The sequence below is a fragment of the Patagioenas fasciata genome, chromosome 11, assembly GCF_037038585.1.
Source record: "Patagioenas fasciata isolate bPatFas1 chromosome 11, bPatFas1.hap1, whole genome shotgun sequence".
In the NCBI taxonomy this organism is placed as follows: domain Eukaryota; kingdom Metazoa; phylum Chordata; class Aves; order Columbiformes; family Columbidae; genus Patagioenas; species Patagioenas fasciata.
The window spans coordinates 27,486,114-27,510,689 of NC_092530.1; the positions used below are offsets into that span (position 1 = coordinate 27,486,114).

The 24,576-nt window shown below is 56.0% G+C and overlaps 2 protein-coding genes across 3 annotated transcripts in view; one reads left to right on the plus strand and one right to left on the minus strand.

The window, feature by feature from the left end:
* Nucleotides 1-1,111: 1,111 nt before the first annotated feature.
* Nucleotides 1,112-24,576, minus strand: part of AR (androgen receptor) — a 94,228-nt gene continuing 70,763 nt past the window's right edge. For both annotated transcript variants that reach the window (XM_071813622.1, XM_065846170.2), the window contains 6 exons: nucleotides 23,885-24,001; nucleotides 17,550-17,837; nucleotides 9,644-9,788; nucleotides 8,774-8,904; nucleotides 8,136-8,293; nucleotides 1,112-6,860 (listed from right to left, as the gene is read on the minus strand). In XM_071813622.1, the coding sequence (XP_071669723.1) occupies nucleotides 6,705-6,860; nucleotides 8,136-8,293; nucleotides 8,774-8,904; nucleotides 9,644-9,788; nucleotides 17,550-17,837; nucleotides 23,885-24,001 (995 nt within the window). In that variant the 3' untranslated portion in view covers nucleotides 1,112-6,704. The remainder of the gene's footprint in view (nucleotides 6,861-8,135; nucleotides 8,294-8,773; nucleotides 8,905-9,643; nucleotides 9,789-17,549; nucleotides 17,838-23,884; nucleotides 24,002-24,576) is intronic.
* LOC139828870 (uncharacterized) lies at nucleotides 3,054-10,508 on the plus strand. The gene is made up of 2 exons (XM_071813623.1): nucleotides 3,054-6,329; nucleotides 8,138-10,508. The coding sequence occupies exon 1, from the start codon at nucleotides 3,054-3,056 to the stop codon at nucleotides 3,675-3,677; it is 624 nt and encodes a 207-aa protein (XP_071669724.1). The 3' UTR covers nucleotides 3,678-6,329; nucleotides 8,138-10,508.

Sequence of the window (24,576 nt, forward strand, 5' to 3'; positions counted from 1 at the left end):
GGTAATCAGCAGGTCGTGGTGAACACGGGGCGCGTGGATCATGACGAGCAGCAGGAACGGCTGGAACGTAACGGAGCAAAACCAGTTCAGGTGAAGCGAATTTGCCCTTTAGGGCAGCCCCAAGCCCTGCAGGAGATCTGACTCAGGTCCTGCTCTGCTCACACAGGGAAACTCTGCGGAACCACCAGTGCTGGAGCCAACAGGACACGGGCTGGGGGACCCAGAGCCACGCAAAGGACAAGTCTGTCCCCCCCTAGGACGTGCTGGCCCAGCGGCTCCAGAATGTCCCAGGGGATGTTTGTGGCTGCGTGAGAGTTTGACGGAGGGACCCTGGGTCTAAAGGATGCTGACGGGACAGAGGGACCCTGGGTCTAAAGGATGCTGATGGGACAGAGGGACCCTGGGTCTAAAGGATGCTGATGGGACAGAGGGACCCTGGGTCCAAAGGATGCTGATGGGACAGAGGGACCCTGGGTCTAAAGGATGCTGACGGGACAGAGGGACCCTGGGTCTAAAGGATGCTGATGGGACAGAGGGACCCTGGGTCCAAAGGATGCTGATGGGACAGAGGGACCCTGGGTCCAAAGGATGCTGATGGGACAGAGGGACCCTGGGTCTAAAGGATGCTGATGGGACAGAGGGACCCTGGGTCTAAAGGATGCTGACAGGTACTTGAGAACAGCGCTGGATTGTTCAGTGCTGATTAAGGGTGGAGTTGGGAAATCACGCATTCATTTTTAACTGTGGCTCAACTAGAGGGACAGGATCGGTCTCTGCAGGTGACTGAATGTGACACTTCTCCACGTGGGGAGGGTTTTGCAGGGTTTCTGCTTCCCGCCCCGGTGCCTGTCCCGCCGGGGGGCAGCTGCACACCAGACGTCCCCCGCTCTTTGTGCACTGATATTATGTTCTTCCCATGCTCTTTGATTTGTCTCACAGTGAACAAAATCTTGGCCCTGAGCAGCATTCACATCTGTGCGTTGGATTTGAAAAGTGGGCTATGATAAGCCGTCTTTTTTATTACTCGGAGAGCGCAGGTCAAATTTCTAACAAAGTTCCAGCAGAACGGATTTACAACTGCTCATAAAGATACTGAAAACAACAACAAAAGGAGGAGGACACTGGCCTTTATTAGCTCCTTGCTTTGAGAAATACATTAATCAAATGAAATTCAATTTAAAAGACCCAAAGAGGCATATATGAAAGGATTAGTCAATTGATGTGTAAATGAATAAACAGTTCAGACGTGATTACTAGCAAAATCCGACTGAAAACAGCCTATATGAACAACCCCACACGCAGCCTTGTCCACTGGAAAATGACCCACTTGTCCCTGGCGTCTTTGAGAGCTCATATTCACCACACCAGATAACGGTTTTCATGCACATACTGAAACAGAAGCCAAATACACACGCAGAGCGGCGCCCCAGCGAACGAGATTCTGCCTTTGTTGTGCTTAGAACAACAAGAGACGTGAAGGTTACAAGAGGAGCCGAACACCGGGCGCGCAGGCCTGGGCTGAAGGGTCCATGAGCGGGTTGTGCGTCCCCAGCGCGGGAGCGGTGCTGCCCCCGTCCCGGCTGCCAGGCTGGCTCCTCTTCCTTACGAGAAGAAACGTCCCCAGGCAACACGGTAGGTCTCTGTTCTCCTTATCCAGCGCGTTCAGGGCCAGATCACAGTCCAATTAAAACAAAACAGAGCAGCGGCAGCAGTCCAACTAACATCCTTCTTTAGGAGCAGAATTTGGCCTCAGATGCTATCAATTTAGGCAAAACGCTGCCATTTCTGGAAGGTGACTGGAAAAGACTGCAGGGTTGCAGCCGTAATGAAATGCTACGAGCGTGCTCCGAGTCCATCGCCCGTGCTGCGGAGGAGGAAGGTGCAGCGCGTCCCACCCAGACACGGCCGAGCCCTTTTCCAGCTGAGCACAGGACGCTGCGAGCTCAGGGGAGTCACCGTGTCAGTGTACCCGACAGTCCCTCTGCCCGCTCCATGGCTGCTCGTCCGTTTTCTTCTGGGAACCCCGCAGAGTTTGCTCCAGGGCTCCGCTGAGCAGCGCGGCACAGACCTCCCGCGCGTTACCCCTGAGCGCTGCTGCGGGCTGGGAGTCCTTCCCAGGCAAAAAGGCACCGGCAAGGAGCTTTTTGGCTTATTACAAAGAGAACAAAATATATCAATATAGAGAACTCTCTTTATTACAGAGACATGTTAACAAATAAAACCAGCCTTAAATTGCCACGGAACACAAAATACCTGGCACAGAGAGCAGCTTACTGCGAATTCGCTGTGGCTGTATGTGTGGGGCAGATACTCGGCTTTTCCATCCCAAGTGCAGGTTCCCCTGCAGTTTAACGGGGATGAACACGGGTCCTGTGAGCTGCCCGGGCACAGGCGCCACCGTCACGGCCAGGAAGGGATTTCTGCGCCTCTAAAAGTCAACTTGGAAACACTCAGAAAACAGCAACCAGCTCAGAATCCCAGGATTGTGCCCCAAAGTGCAAGGACACTTTGTGCAGTTGAAGAGGGCGGAAATAAAGGACGCGGTCATCCCCCAGGTGCAAATACTGTCCCTGCCTAACCAGAATCGGCTACAGGAGAGCTGCAGAAGCAGCTCCTGACAGCAGACAGCGCCAGTCTGCCCTCTGCTCGTGGCACTGAAGGACGGACCTTTGGAAACTGGGCTGCACCCAACCAGGAAAAATCATTAAATTAAAAGTTTCCATTAATATCGGCACATACTGACCCATCTCCTGAAGGATGTTTAGTTGCAATCAATGTGCAATCAGAAAATAAACTCTCTTAGAGCATTAAATAGATACCATCTTTAGCAATATAAAATGGGGCATGCCTTCATATATAAATACATATATATGATCTGTTTAACATACGTTACTGAACCATCCAGGGAGCGAGCTCCTGAGTGCAGTCACAGTGCAGGGGCTGCAGGGACAGGTAGTGCTGGCAGGTGACACCTCGGGTCCCAGCCCAGCATCCCCAGCACCACGGCAACGGCGATAACCAAGGACAACCTCACCTGCACCAGCACCACGGCAATGGCGATAACCAAGGACAACCTCACCTGCACCAGCACCACGGCAATGGTGATAACCAAGGACAACCTCACCTGCACCAGCACCACGGCAACGGTGATAACCAAGGACAACCTCACCTGCACCAGCACCACAGCAACGGCGATAACCAAGGACAACCTCACCTGCACCAGCACCACGGCAATGGTGATAACCAAGGACAACCTCACCTGCACCAGCACCACGGCAATGGTGATAACCAAGGACAACCTCACCTGCACCAGCACCACGGCAACGGCGATAACCAAGGACAACCTCACCTGCACCAGCACCACGGCAACGGTGATAACCAAGGACAACCTCACCTGCACCAGCACCACGGCAATGGCGATAACCAAGGACAACCTCACCTGCACCAGCACCACGGCAATGGTGATAACCAAGGACAACCTCACCTGCACCAGCACCACGGCAACGGTGATAACCAAGGACAACCTCACCTGCACCAGCACCACGGCAACGGTGATAACCAAGGACAACCTCACCTGCACCAGCACCACGGCAACGGTGATAACCAAGGACAACCTCACCTGCACCAGCACCACGGCAATGGTGATAACCAAGGACAACCTCACCTGCACCCTGTAGCTCAGGAAATTGTACCTGTTTGTGCAAAAATGCAGCTCCCGGGCTGACACCAACTCATGTTCCTCATGTCCCATCTGCTGCCTTCGGCGGGCGCTGCTGGTCTGAGCCAGGACCCGGGTTAAGCCAGCGCAAAAGCCCAGACGGCTCCTACCTAAACCAGAGCAGAGGAACCACCGGGGATGGGGACAGGGGCTGGGAAACCTCAGCAACAGCTTCTACGTGATTGTGAAGATGGTGACAGTCTTTCGCTTTATTAGAGCAAAAGTAGAAAACACAAAGTATAAAGACATATGGCAGGAGCTGGACTTTGGTATTTCTTAAGTCTCTTTTTTTCCCCAGTTCCTGGAGCAGCTCATGAAAATAAACAAGGCAACAGCATTAATCCCCCCGGCAAATACACACAGAGGTGCCAGTGACCCCGGTTCCCACATCCTCCACTCATCCCTCTAGTAATATCGAAAGTCAACTTGTGAACAAGAAGTTGCAGCAGCGTATTTGGTGCTGGGGGGCAGAGAACACAGCGCGGTGCGGGGCTGCGCACCCCCCTCCGGCACACAGCACACGCACCGCCCCTTCCAAACCCGGCTGCGTTCGCACCGCGCTTCCACCAGCCCCTCAGCGCATGCAAATCCTTACGAAGTTTACTTTCCTCACAAAGTGCCAGCAGAAAATCACCCAGCAGGACACCTCCAGTGTCGTTAGCTAATGAAAACCTCCCTGACACGAGCCCGTGCGGAACACAGAGCTCTCCAGAGGAGCCATTCAGAGTGCTCGTAAACATCCTCCTGCTGATGACAGAGATCAGGGCGCTGCCAACCCCGTTATTTATTGTATCCTGCTAATAGCCATAAAATGTTCAACAAGAGAAGGACGCATCAGCAGGATCTTTTTTACTGGTTCATTTGCAAGTATCAGTAGATCATATCAACATTTTAAATGCTCGCTGCCCTCTAAAATAGGAAAAGTTATTAAGAACACCATCATTCAGGAAGGTTATCTACAGATTCTGCTGCCACCTGTACAAAGGGATTTCAGGAGGAAGAGCACGGTCAGAGCCGTATCCAGCACGGGAGGAAAACCCATTACAAATAACCACAAAGAAAGATCCTCTCCTTCAATAGTTTTGAGTTGTTTTTCCCTACCCCTTCCTTTAATGAAAATCACATAGCACAACAGAAAAGCATTAGGAAAAATTAAGTGCTTGTTCTTACTGGGAGTTCGCAAAGAACCCAGACGTACCGTGGGGCATCGCCTGCAGAGCTGGGGGCGACGCAGCTCCCGAACCGCCCGAGCGGCAGAGGCACCAGCGCTGTTGTCTGCGCCGCACGTCCGGTCGCCAGCGGCCCAAACCCCCTTCCCTCCGCTTTTACACACCCGACCAACAGGAGCGGCTGGCACCGCACAGGGCAGCGCGGTGCGACGTCCCACGCGTCTGATGGGGCTCGGCTCTGTGCCACGGCCCACGGGGCTGCTCTGGGCGGGCACGGCTGTGCCGCAACCATCGCTCCGTGCCGCAACCATCGCTCCGTGCCGCAACCATTGCTCCATGCCGCAACCATCGACCTGTGCCGCAACCATCGCTCTGTGCCACAACCATTGCCCCGTGCCGCAACCATCGCCCCGTGCCGCAACCATCGCCCCGTGCCGCAACCATCGCCCCGTGGCGCAACCATCGCTCCGTGCTGCAGCGGCACAACCCCCGCTCACCAAAGAACCAAACATGCCCTGGCACTGACTTGCCGGCATAAGGGCACCTTATAGACGGAACGGAGCTCAGCAAATAAACAGATCTGAACATCAGCATCAGATGGGCCTGCGTTTCCCTCTGAACGTGGGACAGCAGGTGTGGGATGGCGTGCGCGGGGCGGTGCCACCCTGGGCTGCAATCAAGCACCGCAATTAGCAGGAGCTGCGCGCATCGCTCAGGAAAGCATTAGGTCTTGGCAGTGATTCCTTTGCAAACCCCTGAAGTGCCACGATAGGTGCCACAGCCACCTCCCCGGGGACAGGACCCACCACCAGCGTCCCGTGGCCTCACAGGTCCTGCTGCTCTGCTCCGGGAATGCGCATCTGCTGGCAGCAGAAAGAACGGCTGTGACAAATGGAAATCTGTAGCTGGAAAGCCAGGTCTGCGGACACCGAGGGGAGCAGAGCCGGTGCGGGGCTGGGCAGGGGCTGCGGTGCCACCGCAGAAGGGGACAGCGTGAGGTCTGAGGGCGTCAGGCACTTGCGGAGGCGGGCATGGCCGTGTCGGAGCAGCAGCTGTCGAGGACGGGAATGTGAGTGCTGAGCAGCCGGTGTCTGCGGGACAGAGCGAGACGGATACAGCTTGACCGGCTGTAGGAGACACATCCCAGGTGGAAAACAGCAGCCATCCGCCATCGCTGGGCATCTCCGCAGGGCAGCTCCAGCCCTTTTGCCCACAACCCCGTGACACTGCAGCTCATCACCGTCACCGCTGGCCCGCGGGGCTGCGGGCGCTGTGGTCGCGGTGCTGCCCGGCAGCTTCCGACCCAGACCAGGTCCTGCCAGTTCATCAGGCTGAAAATTCACCTCTTCCGCAGAACTCTGCTCTGTTTCTCTGCTGCAGTATTTTAATTCACCTGCTTCCCAGCACCATAATGCAAATAAGTCCCAAAGGAGGCCAGTAAGGTAACCCACACTCCAACTCCCAGGTTCCAACTGCTTCTTGCCTTGTTTTTAGAAAAAGCCCAAACCCAACAATTGCTGGCATTTCTGCCATGGCCCTGGGCCACTGAAAGTCACTGTGGAAAGCACACAAACAAGAGAACGTAGACACAGTGCTGCTGCCACCGTCCCTGTGCCAGCACGGCCAGCCAGGCCGGGCAGCTCAGCTCAGAGGTCCCTCAGGAAAAGCAGACATCTCAGGAATCCCAGCAGGTCGTCATTTGCCACTGTCCGTCCGCTGGGCGGGCGGGATTCCCCAAGGCACTGCAGTGCGGTAGTGCAGAAATAAACTGCAGGACGTGGCCGAGGCGGCGGCACAACCGGGGTCCCTCAGGAAGGTCACTGTGCGTGGAAGTAGATGGGCTTGACTTTTCCAGACAGGATCTTGGGAACCTGCACAGAGATGATCTCGGCCATCATTTCAGGGTAGTCCACGCTCACCATATGGGCCTTAATCAAAAGGTCAAATGTAAACTGGTGCAGATCCTTGGCAATCTGCAAAAGGAAGAGCGTTTGGTCAGTGAGGAGCCCCTGGGCAGCGGTTTCTCTGGGAGGACCCAGTGCAGCGTGGAGCGGGTGCTGGACCTGGCTGCGCTGGGACCTGCTCTGCTCCGGCCACCACTGCCAGGCCTGCGCCCAGCCGCGGGTTCCTGTCCCCAGGGTGCACCAGGCGCTGCCCAGCCCAGGGCATCAGGCGCTGCCCAGCCCGGAGCACCAGGCGCTGCCCAGCCCGGAGCACCAGGCGCTGCCCAGCCCGGGAGCACCAGGCGCTGCCCAGCCCAGGAGCACCAGGCGCTGCCCAGCCCGGAGCACCAGGCGCTGCCCAGCCCGGGAGCACCAGGCGCTGCCCAGCCCGGAGCACCAGGCGCTGCCCAGCCCGGGAGCACCAGGCGCTGCCCAGCCCAGGAGCACCAGGCGCTGCCCAGCCCGGAGCACCAGGCGCTGCCCAGCCCGGGAGCACCAGGCGCTGCCCAGCCCGGGAGCACCAGGCGCTGCCCAGCCTGGGAGCATGTCACGTATTTTGCCACGATCCCTCACACTCGGACATTACCAAGTCCCACAAAAAAACGTATAAAAACAGCTCTTCCTCGGTCCTACAGCAGCTCATCTTACTGTGTGCAGATGCTGCTCACCTCACTCACTCACTAAGAACTACTTGTGCTTGTAGCCATACAGCTGTACGGGCAGGGAGCTGCGGCCCAGGAAAGAGGACAGGTCCAGCTCCCGTGCCACCAGTAAAACTAAGTCACAAACAGAGAAGTTGTTTTCACTGCTATAATCAGAGAAGATTCATGAGGGGCACTGAGATTTTGAGCTGTTCTGCTAGGCTGGCGATGGAGAAGTATTGCCTACAAAGAGCTTTTCATTGCTCAGAAAGGAAGCCCATAAACCCGAGTGGTTATTGCGGGCGGTGACAGGCGCAGACAGCTCGCCCGCAGCACACTCAGCGGCTGTCTTTTCCCTGTCCCTTACTTTGGGAGCACACGGCAATGCTGTCCCGGCAAAGGTGTGCCAAGAGTTAAACCCAAAGAACCGCAGAATCATCCAACAGCTCAGATTGAAGGGACCTAGAAAGGTCACCCGGTGCAACCGTTCCTGGGAAAGGGAGCGTGGATGAGACCATCTCGTGCCCTGTCCCACCGCATCTTGGAAACCTCCACTGGGGGGGACAACCAACATCTCCAGAGAAGGATCGTTCTCCCTGTAAAACGTTGCTTTTTTTTGTTGTTTCTTACGTATGTAGACAGACATTTCACTGTCCTCTCTTACAGGATGCACGGAGTCCAGGACCTTGGTGAGCTGGTAAAACCGCCGAGAGCAGGACGTAGGGTTCTTCCTCTTGCAAGCAATGATACGGTCAAGTTCCTTGATGTAATTCATTCGAAGTTCATCAAAGAGCTTCTGGTTCTTCAGGCCATCCACTGGAACTGGAACACGGCAAAGAGACAGCAAGAGTTACCCAGAGAGCGGAGAGAACGCAGGACCAAGAGGAAGGCTGGGGAAGTGGTGAGCGCAGGCCCAAGGAGAAGGTTCTGCCCACCAGCTGTGGTCCTCTGACCAGCTCAGTGGACTGCTGCTAGCCCAAGGATGCGCGTTCAGCGGTCACTACAGAAGACAGGCAAGAGAACAGACTGCAGCACTGCTTTCCCACTCAGCAGGTGACACTCAGAGGTCCCCATGGTGACAGCGGCCAGGCCGAGGAGCCACCCCCGGGGAGATGCTGTGCTCGGCAGCGGTGGGACAGGTCACCACGGGCTGGCTGGTGGCTTCCTCGCCACAGCAGCTCCGCGTCTGTGAGCAGCTCAGAATGACGCAGAGAGGGGAACACCCACAGCCCCCCCGGGAAGCAGGGGCACAGGGACAGCAGCAGACACGCGCGAGGGCTGCGAGGAGGGGCCGGCACTCACTGATGCTGAAGAAGAGCAGAGCCTTCATGCAGAGGAACTCCTGCGGCGTGATCTGCAGCCAGCCGAACTCCTGCGAGAGGTGCCGCATCCGCACGCACTGGCTGTACATGCGGGACTTGTGCATGCGGTACCTGCGGGGCGAGACGCGTCAGGCACGGCTCGAGGTGACAGCGCCGTGTGACGTGGGGCGGGACACGGCCCCAGCCCGGCGCTGCTCGGGGGATGCCGGCAGCCACGGGCCTGTGTGCGGGAGGGGAACGTCGTCCCAAACGCCCGTGTGTCACCATGGGTCCACCTGGGACTGCAGGGTTTGTGTGACCCTCTGCCATGCTGAGACAGGCTGCAGTGTCACCAAACCTGGCTGGCTGCGAGGGACACAGAGCTGAGCCCAGAGCTCTCAGAGCACGTTTGGGCTCACTTGCTGCTGTGCCCAGTTATTGGGCTTAAGCTCCTCTACCTTCACATCAATAAAACAGGCCCGACTCTAAGTCATCAGAGAGAACCCCCTGGCACTTACAATACACATTACAATACACATTACAATACACATTACAATACACATTTCAATACACGTTTCAATACACATTTCCACCCTGCTGATGCTCCAGTGGAAGCCAAACCCACAACCCACAGCCAGGCTGACAGACCAGGAGGAAGGACCAGGAGGGACACTACAGCTCTCCTGATGGCTCCTGGGATCCCTGCAGAGCACTCGGAGGGGACACACAGGGCCCTCCTGGGCTCTGCTGGGCTCTCAGAGCACCATGACGCAGGCTGCATATTTCATAGGCAAATTCCTTGTCTCGTTCTCATTCCTCATCTAGTCTGACCCAGACAAAGCACAATATTAGACTGCTATTTTGCACTTACTCATTGAAGACCAAATCTGGAGCGAAGTAAAGCATCCTGGAATTGACGTTGGTGAAAGATCTCCAACCCATAGCAAAAACCATCAGGCCCATCCAAGAGTACTGGATTATCGACATCTGGTCATCCACATGCAGGTTGCGAAATCCTATTCAGAAAACGAGAGGGGGACGTTACAGATTAGAGTTGGGTTCGTGCGGTGAGCAGGGCAGTGTCTGCAGACCCCAGCGCTCCTGCAGCACTCCCGTCACCACGACGTGAGTAACCAGTGAGGAACCCTGAGCTCTCACCACGGGGTTACAGACTGCTCCAGTTTCTCTGTCAAATACACAATGCATTGATCTCATTACTATAAAAATGAATATGAAAACCTCCGTTGAATTGCAGGCTAACCAAAAACATCTATTAAACTCCAATTAGCACTCCCAGATGGCGGCGCACAGCGAAATCCCAGGCGTGTTTGCAAGACGCGCACAAACACCACCCCAACACTGTGCTTTTTCCAGATTTCTGTAATGAGTGGAGCGGACGCGTCCCCGGGGAGCCCTGGCCCTCGGGTGAGCGGTTCTGTGTTCTGTGTTTCCCTTTGTCCTGTGTGTACGGGCTGGATCCCCGCTCTGGGGCGTTACCTGCAGCAGCAGCACCCCGAGCAGCACCCGCGGCAGGCCGAGCGCCATCGGAGTGCTGCTTCCTTTTGGATTAGCCCTGTTTCTCATTGGTTTCTGTCGCCTGGTTTTGCCTTTGTTGTGAAATAAGGTTTGTTTGAGCTTATTAATTGTTTGGGTTAGTTCTGGTGCACCTCTGTGGCAATCTGGTTTCAAGAAAACCATACGTTTTTTCAATCAAATATTGAAGCAATTCTAATGCCTCCGGTGTATAATTATAATCCACTGCAGCAAGCATCTGTTTCTTGCCTGGGAAGCTGCGAACTGCAGCTGGGCGCACGGCAGTTTACTGCTGACTGAGCTTGCTTCACATTTGTAAGTTTTCCTTCCATCTTCCACGGCAGCGGACCGGAAAGCCGACGGCTGCGTGCGCTGGCGCCGCCCCGCGCGGTGACCTCCGCCCGCCGGCCCAGCGGCGAGTCCAGACACGCACCCGGGCACCCACGGGACCCATCACGCTCCTCTCGCGCGCGTGTCGAAATCGGGGTTTCAAATTTAATTACACTACTGCATGCTATAAAAACACTTTCTGTTTATCCAGTAAATTTGGTCAGAGACTCATTCAGCGCCTTTGAAGGCCCAGGCCATCCACAGCGACAGCTCCCTGCCCGGACCTGCCGCTGTGGTTCCTCCTCGCCCAGTTTCTACAGAGCTGGGGAGAACTGGAGTCCCTCGCGGAGGAGCCGGCGGCCGGCCCTGCACCGGGGCTGCGCGGAACGGTGCGCACGGCGACAACGGTGATCGTCCCATCGGTCTGCCACACACTCACCCCCCAGTCCATAAGGTGGAGTTTTCCCTTTTAAAATTGCTCTTAGAAGGACAAACGTTTCCTGTCCTCAGCGGGAATCAGCAGCCAACGCTCTGCCAAGGGCGGACACGAAGCAGCGGACGGAAGCGCAGAGCGACGGGCAAACCCTGTGCGGCTTGCGGTGGGCGCTGGCCAGGCTCAGCGCGGGACGGCCGGGACGCGCACCCCACAAAGACGCTCTGAACCTCGCGGGCCAGAGAATCCCACCGACACGACCCTATTTGTGGCGGCAGATGCTCTGTCTTCAAAAGAGACACCGGAGCTTCCAGTGGGTTTGCCCGAGCGGCGCTGGAGGGCAGAGCGCTGCCAGCACCACCGTGCGCGGCACGACCCGCGGTGCTCCCAGTGCCAGAGCCGCCCCGCGGGGACCGGCCCCGCACCCACCTCCCCGCCCACCTCGCCGGTGCCCAGAGAAGCATCTTCCTGCACTCCTTCGTTACCTTGTCATTACGCTCACCGGAAAAAAATATTTGTGCGAGCTTTATCAATGTTTAAGGAAAGGTGTTTGAACACGAGGGCTTGGTTGTCACAAGGCTTTAAGATCACTCTCTGCTTCTCCACAAAAACAAGCCCTAGAAACACAGCGGCCGATTTTTCTAAAAGGAATCACTGTTTCCAGTTCCTGAGCTGAAACGCCTTGAAACAAAACTGATGTTCAGAGATCAGGCACCTACCGTTCCCTGGGAACCTCCCCCTGCAGGCATCTCTGGTGAGGTACGGCCACAGTCACCGTAAACCAAAATAAATACTAAACTAATACCGCAATACATTGTTAAATTGTTAGCACTGGCATGGTTTGAAGAGACCTAAAAGAAGCTGCCTTCTACAGAAAGGAATCAGAGCACAAGTGAAATTAAATTAGTGATGATTTGAAGAAGATCAATGCATAACCTTTTCCTTGTGAACGATCCTAAGGCAGCCTGCTTGGGAACACAGGCATCATCCTCCCTCTTGACGCGCCGCTGTGCCAGAACGGCATCCTCCTAGGAATCAGCAGCGGAGCAACATCTCGTTACCGTAAAGCAACATTTCTAATAGGAAAAAACACTCATTTTGTGTCTGGAAATGTCATTGTCCGGAGAATGGAAAAGGAGGCACCATCAGTTGTATCATTATAGCTAAAGGGTGAGTTAGAGTATAAGGCAACAGACTGGAAACAGAAAAGCTAGCAATGGCCTGGAGCCCCACGCACCCCGACTACCGCAGGACACGCAGGCTTGGGGTGGCTCTGATAACCAGGTCCTGCGGCAGCAGGTGCCGCGTCTCCCCGACCACACCTGCGCCAGCTGCCGACCCACAGGGCTGTGGCTGCTGTGCCACACCTGTCCCTGTCCCTGTCCCCAGCAACGTCCCTGTCCCTGTCCTGCAGACCTGCCATTTGTCACAGACCATTTCCTGACAGCTTTGGGGATGAGCTGAAGGCTTTGCATTTGCTGCCAGTCAAAATTATCTTTAAACTACCGTGTCTGAGCGCTGAGCTAAATTAACACCTTCCCTGAATTTATTCATACGGAAAAGGGAACACACATACTCCTTCCACCTACCTTGAAGTGGACAGATTTCACAAATTTAATCAGACTTTCTCATTCTGTTTCAGCAGCTTCCTTCACAAGCTGTGGTTATTTAATCTTTCATTTCCAGGGAAACCGCAGTTTGATTCTACCTCCTCCCATGCAGAATTTCAATTGCACAGGGTCCAAAGGGCCACACAGTAAATTTTCTCCTCGGGACAGAGGCTGACATTGCTGCTGCGGGCACGCAGAATTCAGGAACCCTCCTGCCTAATGCTCTTTTCTTCCTAGGGTGTCAGCGAAACCTCCCTGTAACAAGTGCGGCAACACCGTGCTGTGTATTAATCACTCGGTATACAGGTGATGCTCATTACAGGATGCAAGGTCAACAATCACCTATTAACCAATATTAATTTATTGCCAGTCCTACCAGGCTGAGGAAGTTACAGGTGCGAGTTCCCGCTCCCCCCGCCAGCACCAGCCACTGGAAACTAAAACCTTTACCCGGATTTCTCTCGTAACTGATGCTCAGGGCTGCTTGTGCTCAGTGAAGCCAATGCGTGTGCCTCATTGACGGGGAGAGGGGAGGGGGACATTGCCGCCCTGCCTGGGGACCGGGCGGCTGCCAGCAGGTGCCAGGCTGCCCTTGGGGCCGTGCACGGAGCCAGGGAGACGCGCTGCCATGTGCTGATGATGTGTGTCATGCACTGATGTGACGTGTGCCATGCGCTGATGTGACGTGTGCCATGCGCTGATGTGACGTGTGTCATGTGCTGATGATGTGTGTCATGCGCTGATGTGACGTGTGCCATGCGCTGATGTGACGTGTGTCATGTGCTGATGATGTGTGTCATGCGCTGATGTGACGTGTGCCATGCGCTGATGTGACGTGTGCCATGTGCTGATGATGTGTGTCATGTGCTGATGTGACGTGTGCCATGCGCTGATGTGACGTGTGCCATGTTCTGATGATGTGTGCCATGCGCTGATGTGACGTGTGTCATGCGCTGATGTGACGTGTGCCATGTGCTGATGATGTGTGTCATGTGCTGATGTGACGTGTGCCATGCGCTGATGTGACGTGTGCCATGTGCTGATGATGTGTGTCATGTGCTGATGTGACGTGTGCCATGCGCTGATGTGACGTGTGCCATGTGCTGATGATGTGTGTCATGTGCTGATGTGACGTGTGCCATGCGCTGATGTGACGTGTGCCATGCGCTGATGTGACGTGTGTCATGCGCTGATGTGACGTGTGCCATGTGCTGATGATGTGTGTCATGCGCTGATGTGACGTGTGCCATGCGCTGATGTGACGTGTGCCATGCGCTGATGTGACGTGTGTCATGTGCTGATGATGTGTGTCATGCGCTGATGTGACGTGTGCCATGCGCTGATGTGACGTGTGTCATGTGCTGATGTGACGTGTGTCATGCGCTGATGTGACGTGTGTCATGTGCTGATGTGACGTGTGCCATGTGCTGATGATGTGTGCCATGTGCTGATGTGACGTGTGCCATGTGCTGATGATGTGTGCCATGTGCTGATGTGACGTGTGTCATGCACTGATGTGACGTGTGTCATGCGCTGATGATGTGTGTCATGTGCTGATGTGACGTGTGCCATGCGCTGATGTGACGTGTGTCATGTGCTGATGTGACGTGTGTCATGTGCTGATGTGACGTGTGCCATGTCCCCCCAGCCCAGGCAGCCTGCGCTGCTCCCGCCCTCCGCTCTGCTCCCATCGCACCTCGTCAGCAGCGGCCTTCGTTAGCAGCCTCCAGCCTCCCAACGCACCCCGGGAAGATCCTTCTGTTTTAGTAAAACAACTGCACCCCGCCGGTGTAAATGGCTCGGGTTTTGTTTCCATTACTTCTGTCCCTGCGCACGTTCACCGGCAACACCCGCCTCCCGAGCCCGCCGAGCGCCAGGCTGCCCAGCCAGCCCACGGGCTGGGACCGAACACACTTCTGCTTCATTAACCAAAACGTAATTTAAATAAACTACAGCCAGCAGACCACCTCTGCCTGGGGGGCAGGATTCTGCATGTCTACCCAAAAAGCAAAGCAGCCACGGCGTGTGCAGGGCAGGGCAGCGCCGGGCAGAGCCGTCTGTCCCTCACCTGTCCTTGCCCAGGGAGCCCAGCGCCCGCAGACCCTGCAGCAGAACCTGCTGCCCAGCATGGGGGCTGCGGAGCCATCCCCAGGCACCGCCGCACCAGCACCGCGCGGCTGTCGCTGCTTCCCTGGAGAGCACCAGCACTACGGCTAAGCGGCGAATTTGTGGCCATCACTGCTGAATTCCAGCACTGGCACACGTCAGGGAGCTGCTGGGAAAACACACAGGCTGTGCCTTCACTGCACGAGCAGTGATGGTAACGGTCAGACCAGCACCAGATGTGATGCCCATGGTCTGACCTGCACCAGATGTGATGGTAACGATCAGGTCAGTACCAGATGTGATGCCCACGGTCAGACCTGCACCAGATGTGATGCCCACGGTCAGACCAGCACCAGATGTGATGGTAACGATCAGGTCAGTACCAGATGTGATGCCCACGGTCAGACCTGCACCAGATGTGATGCCCACAGTCAGACCAGCACCAGATGTGATGGTACCGATCAGGCCAGTACCAGATGTGATGCCCACAGTCAGACCAGCACCAGATGTGATGCCAATGGTCAGACCTGCACCAGATGTGATGCCCACGGTCAGACCTGCACCAGATGTGATGGTAACGGTCAGACCAGTACTAGATGTGATTCCAATGGTCAGACCAGCACCAGGTGTGACGCTAACAGTCAGACCAGCACCAGATGTGATGGTGACGATCAGGCCAGCACCAGATGCGATGCTCCGTGGCCGCAGATGGGGGCAGCCAGCGGCACCGTCCCTCCGCAGCACGCCCACACAGCAGAGCTGGGCTCCACACAGGACCCCTCCCTGCAGAGGGTTTGTGGTTATGCTGTAAGCGCCCAGAGCGCGGTGACCGCCCAGATGTAGGATAATTTTGCCCAGATGCAGGATAATTTTGCCCAGATGCCGTTGCTGGCGCGGCGGGCACCAGCGCAGTGCTGCCACGCACACGGGGTCAGAGATCAGCTGCAGCACAGGAGCGTAAAAGCCTTTGATAAGGGGGTGGTTATGATGAAAACTGTTTTTCAAAGCACTCTCCCTTCCCATTAGCGCTACCGCAGTTTTCCAACCTCAGCCCCCGGATTGCTGGTCAGGTTTGGTCGTATCTCTGTGTACTTTTCTGGAAAAGTCTTGGTGTCTGGTATAGGTACGCCAGCAGAGAAAGCGCGATTTGTCCCTCGCTTCACATGCCGGGTGAACCTTTTCTGACTCAAGAATGTAAGAAATAGAAGGGGCTACTCTACATTTAAGCATATGCAGACTAACACCCCCGGGGCCACCAGCCAAGCTGCTTCCAGGGGGGCTGCCACGTTTCTGGGAACATCAAACATCTGACTGCAGCTCATCACCAGGCTTTGGCACCTAGTGGCAAACTTCCTCTGCCTCAGTGCTCTCCTTGGTCACAGCACCCGCACACAGGAGCAGGGTCTGTGCAGCATGGAGCAGGATCTGTGCAGCATGGAGCAGGGTGTCTGTGCAGCATGGAGCAGGGTCTGTGCAGCACGGAGCAGGGTGTCTGTGCAGCACGGAGCAGGGTCTCTGTGCAGCATGGAGCAGGATCTCTGCAGCATGGAGCAGGGTCTCTGTGCAGCATGGAGCAGGGTCTCTGTGCAGCATGGAGCAGGGTCTCTGTGCAGCATGGAGCAGGGTCTCTGTGCAGCATGGAGCAGGGTCTCTGTGCAGCATGGAGCAGGGTGTCTGTGCAGCATGGAGCAGGGTCTCTGTGCAGCATGGAGCAGGGTCTCTGTGCAGTATGGAGCAGGATCTCTGCAGTGAGGAGCAGGGTCTCTCTGCAGCCAGGAGCAGGGAGCTGGTACCAGCCCCACGCCCCAGCTCGGGGGTGCGGGAGGTGAAGCGGCTCCCGCTGCACCCACAGTGATCTCAGTCCTCTGTAATTTCACTCGTTCCCTGGCAGGATTACGACGCAACAGGCGGCGTGTTACGGACTGGTAACCTCTGTGCTCAGAACCAGGGTGCGTATTCAGGGAAACACATCTGTCACCAGGATGTTTTCATTTACAGCACCTGATCGCTATTAGTATTCGGAAACTTTCCAGCCATAATGTACTCCCATAACACAACTCTGAATGCATCATAAACATATCCCAGCAGCCTGTCACACAAGAGCAGCCTGACCGCCGGGAAGAAGCTCTTTGGGATTTCATATCTCTCTTTTGCCATTTTACAATTAATTGGCCTATGAAATACAGCACAGGTGAGGAAGGATCTCCTCCATCTCTCAAGCCTCAGCTCCTTTCAGCCCAGTTTTCCCATCTCCCTTTCACATCATGAAATAGCACACGTCTGAGTTACCCGGGGGAGCTATCACCACTCCCTGTGGGTTACGGGATGGGCTGATGATGGTTTTGAGAAGCCTTCTGCAGGTCTGGTGGCCACGGCCCTGCCCCTGGAGCAGAACCCCGCACGGGGAGCGGGAGGAGAGCGGGAGCCCGAGCCCCACAGCAGCAGCCCCTCAGTCTGCACAGCTGGGACAGACCCCAGCCCACGCCTTCCTGCAGACTCCGTCACCTCTCCCACCGACCAGCCACCCCCAGCAGACAGACCCAGGGCTGCTGCGGCTGCTTCCCGGAGGTGTTACACACGGGGTGCACACGGAGGTGCTCCCCAAGGAGCAGAGCGATGGTGGGACACAGGCTGTGGAGCCCTCCTCCCAACCCACCCCGGCAATGCAAGCGGGGCCTCGAGGACAGTGCCAGGGAAGGGATGGGCTCGTTAGTTAGTTAGTTAGTTAGTTAGTTAGTTAGTTAGTTAGTCAGTTCTCCTCTCACCTGGCAAGGCCTTTGCCCATTTGACCACGTAGACCAGCTGCCTCTCCCCGAGCTCGTTCAGGCTGCTCAGCAGGTTGGAGAAGGAGTCGGGCTGGCTGTTGTCGTGGCCGGCACACACCACGCCGGGCTCAATGGCCTCCAGGACGTTGAGGAAGATGGGCTGGCACTCGTACCCGTCAATGTGCGTCATCACCATCCTGGGCGCCTGCTCCTCCGTGGGGCTGGACGAGCTGGCTGCCTCCGCCTCGTCTTGTGTCTTCAGGTTCCCCAGCTTCTTCAGCTTGCGGGCTGTGGAAATGACGCGTTTTAGTGTGAGACTTAAAAATAAAACAAACAAACTTGAGGTTTCTTGGCCTCCAGCTCCATCACTTATATTTAGCAGGAAAGGGAACCTGATGGGCACCAGCAGCTCCTCCTTCAGCGCACACTGCCCAGAGTGCCGGGCACCGCGGACCTCCCGTAAGGACAAAAGGGAGGACACACAGCACAGGGAAACCCATCTCCTCATTAATCTTGTATGGAAAAGAACAAGCATCATTTACATCCTCAGCCGCGACCGGCCCCACACCAACTCCCACTTAGAAATGGAGTGGAAGAGCTGGGGAAAACAGAGAAGAGGTGACTCAATCTGCACAGCTACTCAGGTGCAATTAAAAAGGGAATACCCTCAGTAGAGGGTCACGTTCCAGGGGAAAAGCCATTGCCTCTGGACGCTCAGGTCAGGCTGTGCCATCCCAGGCCAGGGCGGACACGGCGGGGTGGCCGGGGTCTGCTCACCCGCTTCGGGAGCAGCACGGGCTGGGGGACTGGGGCTGAGCGAGCAACTGTGCCCATGTCACTGGGATGAAGCGTCTCCTGTGCACTCAGCGTTAATTACAGACACTAATCTGCTAGTGAGATGCACCAAGAGCTTCAGATGTGGGACTTGAGAATTCTTTGGGAGTCAGTGAGCACCAATCTGACACCTCCGTGACGGTGCTCAGCACAGCACAGCCTGGCAGGCCAGCGCAGACAGGAACAGCCTTCGCCCCTTCCCGGCTCCAATAAACCCTAATTAATTACACAACAAAAGCCAATTGTTTAATTCAAGTTGAGAATATAACATCAAACCAATTGTCCTTGGGGTTTTGGCTCCTTCATTACATGATGCTTATCTCAAATTTCCTTTCAGCTGTAATTAGAAAAATAAGCAGCAAAACATAAAAATGTCAAGTTAAAGTGCAGCTTTGTAAATCAATTCAAAACGTTGATCTTTAAGTGATGCACTTTGGATGATCTACTGTACGAGCAATTAAGACAGGCTGCTCTGTAAAAGGAGGAGGAGGAAAGAGCGGCAAAGGGGAGCGGCGCGGGGCGCGGGGCGGTGGGCAGGACACCCCCTCGGCCCCATCCCACCCGCGGGACCTGGGGGGCAGACCCCACAGCTCACAGCGGCGCGTGGCGCGGGGCCCTGGGAGACGGGGGTGCCGCAAGGAGAGAGGAGCCCCTGGCTGAAAGGAAGAAATGAACCCCAAACTGTGACCATCGGGTCCTGTGCACAAACGGAGCCAAACCAGTGCTGTATAAAACACACACACGGTTTGGTTTACATGTTACTTTTTTTCTTAAAATTGAATTATCTAGTACTAAAAGATGTGAAGTGCGAGGAGAACAAGCACCAGCCACGCTGGCTCCGAGCTGGCAGCTGCAGACCAGCCCCTCTGTGTGCGAGGGCAGTGAGGGCAGGTGGTACAAGAACTGCTCGGGCCCCGGAGCCCCGGGTCTGCGCTGCCCAGGAGCTCCACACTGCACCGAAACACCAGCGTCACTGGGTGGAGAAACACTTTGGAGGCAGAGAGTGCCTTACGTTCAGTCCCCGTGCAAAACCCCGGGTTGGTGGTGGCTCCTACTACTCAGCAGCCACTGGGAACAAAACCAGAAATAAACAGAAATTAAAGGCATCTGTTGTACTTTAAGTCTGGGATGAGCTCAGGCAGGCAGGAGTCCGCACCGCACTTCTCCAAACCACGGTGGGACGAGCCCCAGCACGTGTGACTGCTGTGAGTGGGGACAGTGACACCGGGATGCGGGAACAGCGTCCGCACCGACGGGAGGGGGAAAGCTTAGAGGACGTAATCAGCTGTTCTCAGGATAAAATATTCACCAGTGAGAACGCCCAGGGAGCGCAGGACAGAGGATGACGAGGTGACAGACGATCAGCATCGTCACCTGCCCACGCTCCCGCTGCTGGAGCTGCTGAGGGAGCACCCTGGGCTCCAGCACCAGCTTCTCATGAGCGCTGGGGCTCGGGGGGCTCGGGGGCTGGGGGGAACCGCTCCGCTCAGCAGCAGCAGGAGCGCCCGCCCAGCACCACGCACCAGCCGCAGCTGCAGGCTGAGCGCCAGAGGCTGAAACAGGACCCGACTTATATCCTGCTCTTTAGATTTGTTATTAACATCAACATGCGGCTTGTCAAAACCAGATCCTATCAAGCTATCAGTCTTTCTTGGCAAGATAACTTTAGTTGATAATTACAACAGAACTAGCACAGCAGACATGTTCAGGGGATCTGAGTTAGTCTGGCTCACATGAATTAAAAGGCTCAAATTATACAAAATCAGACGGTACCGCTGAACGATTTCAAATCGCTCAGGTGGTACATCTCAAAAGGAACTATAAATGTTCAAACAACATCAAGTTTGTTTCTTATGATGGTTGTTCATGGCCCTTTGCTAGTGAACGTCTACATGGATTCCAAAAAGAAAATGAACCATGTCTACTAAAGTCTACTGAAGTCTGTATGACAACGCCAGGATGGGAAAACAGTAACGAACATTGAAGGCTGATAACTGAACAGATCGATTAAGGTCTGCTGAAAAGCTCAGTCTGTTAAAGCAAATTACGTTTAACTGCAAACAGACGTACAGAGCAACTGCAAAAGTGAGCTGAGCTCGCTGAACATGGAACTCCATCCTGGGCCGCCTGAAGCCCCCGAAAGTAGCTGGACAGACAGAGCCTGGCTGGACAGACAGAGCTGGGAGCTGGCAGCAGGTCCAGGGGACGCAGAACCACGGGCAGGAGGAGACGCCCCTCACCACAGCCCCAGGCACCGGTGCTGCCGCTTAAACAGTGACGCCCAACCACAGGAGCCACAAGCACAGGAAAGACCACACAACGCACCTTGGAGCAAGGAAGACAAGAGCTCGGCCTAGGTGGCGGGGCACGAGGCTGAACAGCTTCCAAGTCACAGCCAAGATACCCACCGTGGGGCGGAAATGCAACACAAGTCGTTTTTTCAATCAAGCAAGCAAAGCCATAATAAAGATCCAGTGGCTGGAAATCAAGGACAGACAAGATGAAAAATAAGGTACGTCTATCACAACACCGAACCTAATTAACTGCTGCAACGGTGCGGCAAAAAATGTGTTAGCTGCTCCACCGCTGGAAACGCTCCCCTCAATACCAACTGGGTTTGTACGACGTGAGCTCTGTTTTAACCACAACAACTGGACCTGAATCAGCACCGAACACAGGTGTGACTGGCGCCTTGGGCTCACGCAGGCTGCTGGCAGCTCCTATGCTTTCTAGCCCTGCCACCCGTGGAACGAACTGAACGTTACAGATGTGGGAGGTTTTGCCCTGGGAACGGGCGCACAGAGCGCAGTCCCTGGGCAGCGCTGGGCACGGGCAGCAGGTGCTCGAGGGACCTCACAGGCACTGGAAAGGACGCAGGGGTTTGAGTGCCTGCGTGTGCACGGGGCCTGGAAGGATGCGTGTGACCGTGTGTGCAGCAGCACGTGGACAGGATCCCTGTGCCCACGTGTGCAGCGGCACAGGGACAGGATCCGTGTGATCGCATGTGCAGCGGCACAGGGACAGGATCCGTGTCACCATGTGTGCAGTGGCACAGGGACAGGATCTGTGTCACCGCGTGTGCAGCAGCACAGGGACAGGATCCATGTCACCGCATGCGCAGTGGCACAGGGACAAGATCTGTGTCACTGCATGTGCAGCGGCACAGGATCCATGTGACTGCGTGTGCAGCAGCACAGGGACAGGATCCCTGTGCCCACGCATGCAGCGGCACAGGGGCAGGATCCGTGTGACCACATGTGCAGCGGCACAGGGACAGGACCCTTGTGCCCGCGTGTGCAGCGGCACAGGGACAGGATCCGTGTGACCACATGTGCAGCAGCACAGGGACAGGATCTGTGTGACCACATATGCAGCAGCACAGGGACAGGATCCGTGCAGGCACCTGCGCTGGTGCTGTGGGAGACAGGACAGTGCAGCAGCCGAACCGAGCACAGAAAACCAGCATTATCACTTTTTTTTCCTCTCTTTGGCTCTACAGTGTTGGTCGGGAGAGAAGATTCTGTTGAATGGATTTCAGCTTGCAGGTCAGAGTGATCCCAATGAATAATGAAGTGCTCCGACACGCTGCCGTCTGTGCCAAAGCAGAGAGCCCTGAATCAGGTATTCAGTGTCACCTCCTCCCCCGCCCCGCTCCCGCACCGCCGCGGCTCCGCTGGTCACAGCAGCGCTATTGTACCTGCCCGACTGGTCATTAACAGGCAGTTAAAAACAACTGTGCGGCTTTGCGAAGGGTTTTCAAATGCTCTGCCCCTCTACTGTGGGAGAAATAACTGCGGACAAACGCATAGTGTGCATGTTTCTAACAATTGCCTTAAACCGACGTTGAAAACAAATGTAAACCAGACCAGGCAGAACAGGTCAGGGTGACCCAAAGAGCTTACGGAAAAAAAAAGGAGGGGGGGCTAGCAGTATTAGCGTTAATTTTGTCAGCGCGTCCTGCAGAAGAAGGCTCCCCTGATGTATGTCTTCTCTCACTTAAGGAAATGTCACCAGAAAAAGGCACTTAAAAATACGAGCGTGCTCGCTGGGGATGGCGGCGCCGCTCGCGGGTGCTGCTGGTGGAGTGGAGTGGGGCGATGGCTCCGGCGCCGGCTCCGGCTCCTGACCCGGCCCCGCCGGGCCCAGCGCGGCCACGGGCAGGGTGGTGACAGCGTCCCCATCCCACCCCGCCCAGCAGGACACGGATGGTCCCGGAGGAGTGTCCCCGTGGGACGCCATGGCCACCAACAGCCACCAGCGGCCACGGACACGAGTGTCGCTGGGAGCCCCCGCGGGCAGGGACGGGTGATGGGGCTGGGGCAGGGACGGGTGACAGGGCTGGGGCAGGGACAGGTGACGGGGCTGGGGCAGGGACGGGTGACGGGGCTGGGGCAGCACCGGTGGGGCACACACTGGGAAACGAACCGGAGAAAGCAGCCGGTAACCCCTCCCCTGTCCCCTGCGCTGTCAGGGGCCATTTCAGCACGGGGCAGGTCCCTCTGCCCCGCTTTTCACACGAAGTGAACTCAAACACGAGCCACTCGGTCATCTACATTGTAGCCTCTAGATTTTGAGCAGAAAACCTCTGGCTTTGGATACGAGCATTGTCACACTTTGGTGGAGCTACAAGTCTTGGGAAAAACAGCAACAAGGATCTTTACCAAGGACAGAGAAGCAACTTCAACAAAGAAAAATACTGGGGCTGTAATCTTATAAAGGAAAATGTCCCTTTCTGCCTGGGAAAAATATTCTTAAGAGATTGCTCTGTTGAAGGAGGGTTCAGTGTGAGTGGGGATCCAGCTTACCCAGCCCGTTACATTTTTTCAGACTAACAAGGTTTTAAATTAAGGAAAACAGTGTTCCCTGAAACTCAAACAAAGGCTTAATGAAATTCGCAGTCTGGGTATTAGAAACCTGCAAATGTTTCCCCAGGCTCATTACACTCTGTCAGCCTCATTTTTCCAGACATTTAGTGACTATTAATATGCCAAGTAGGTTTGTTATCTGCAGATTAGCCCGGCTGCCCCAGCCCAGCCCAGGAGCCCCGGGGTGTTCAGATGGAGGAGCCTGGGGTGTTCAGATCCAGGAGCCCCAGGGTGTTCAGACCCAGGAGCCCCAGGGTGTTCAGACCCAGGAGCCCCAGGGTGTTCAGATGGAGGAGCCTGGGGTGTTCAGACCCAGGAGCCCCAGGGTGTTCAGATGGAGGAGCCTGGGGTGTTCAGACCCAGGAGCCCCAGGGTGTTCAGATGGAGGAGCCTGGGGTGTTCAGACCCAGGAGCCCCAGGGTGTTCAGACCCAGGAGCCCCAGGGTGTTCAGATGGAGGAGCCGAGGTGTTCAGACCCAGGAGCCCCAGGGTGTTCAGATGGAGGAGCCGGGGTCTTCAGACCCAGGAGCCCCAGGGTGTTCAGATGGAGGAGCCGGGGTGTTCAGACACAGGAGCCCTGGGGTGTTCAGACCCAGGAGCCCCGGGGTGTTCGAGCCCGGGGTGTTCAGCCCGTACCTCCCAGCGTCATCCCCGCCTCGTAGCACTTCCGCAGGCGGCAGGACGGGCAGTTTTTCCTCCGGAACTTGTCGATGGTGCAGTCGTTCCGGCTGGCACAGAGGTACTTCTGTTTACCTGCAAACACCAGAGGAAACGGCCCATGGGTGCTGGGCACCCGCCCGCCCGGGCTCACCAGGAGCAACGGGCTCTCGCTTCCCCAGTGTCCCCAGGGTCAGTGGCACCACGGGAGGAGGGACAGGAGGGACCACGTCAGTGCTGGTTTCCCAGTTCACTTCCCACCAGGAAATTTCAGTTGGAAGTCGGTATCCTTTGGGAAACCAGCACCGCTCTCCAAGGAGCAAAACTGCTGTGCAGCACAGCAGGGCAGGCAAGAAACAGCCTTTAAAAAGCAATGAAACAGGGAGAGTTTGGTTCTCATTTTTAAATACCGCACGCCTCGTGGTTGGTTTTTTGCTGCGAAGAGCCGTTCTTCTCCCAGAACACGGTTTGATCCGCCTGCCACGGCACTTACCCATCGTTTGCTCAACCCGGTCCCCAGTGGCCTTCCCTCCACAGCACATTGGGGGCTGAACTGTTCCTTGTGCCACCCATTAGCACCACCTGGGTTTGTCTGCAGGCCCCAGCTCTGCCGCAGGTGTCCGGCACCAGCCGCCCCGTCCCAGGGCTGCCCGGGCAGCTGGAGCGAACAG

Bases quoted from the DNA above. Each gene is read 5' to 3' on its own strand.
- LOC139828870 (XM_071813623.1), top strand. From the start codon at position 3,054: ATGGCGATAACCAAGGACAACCTCACCTGCACCAGCACCACGGCAATG.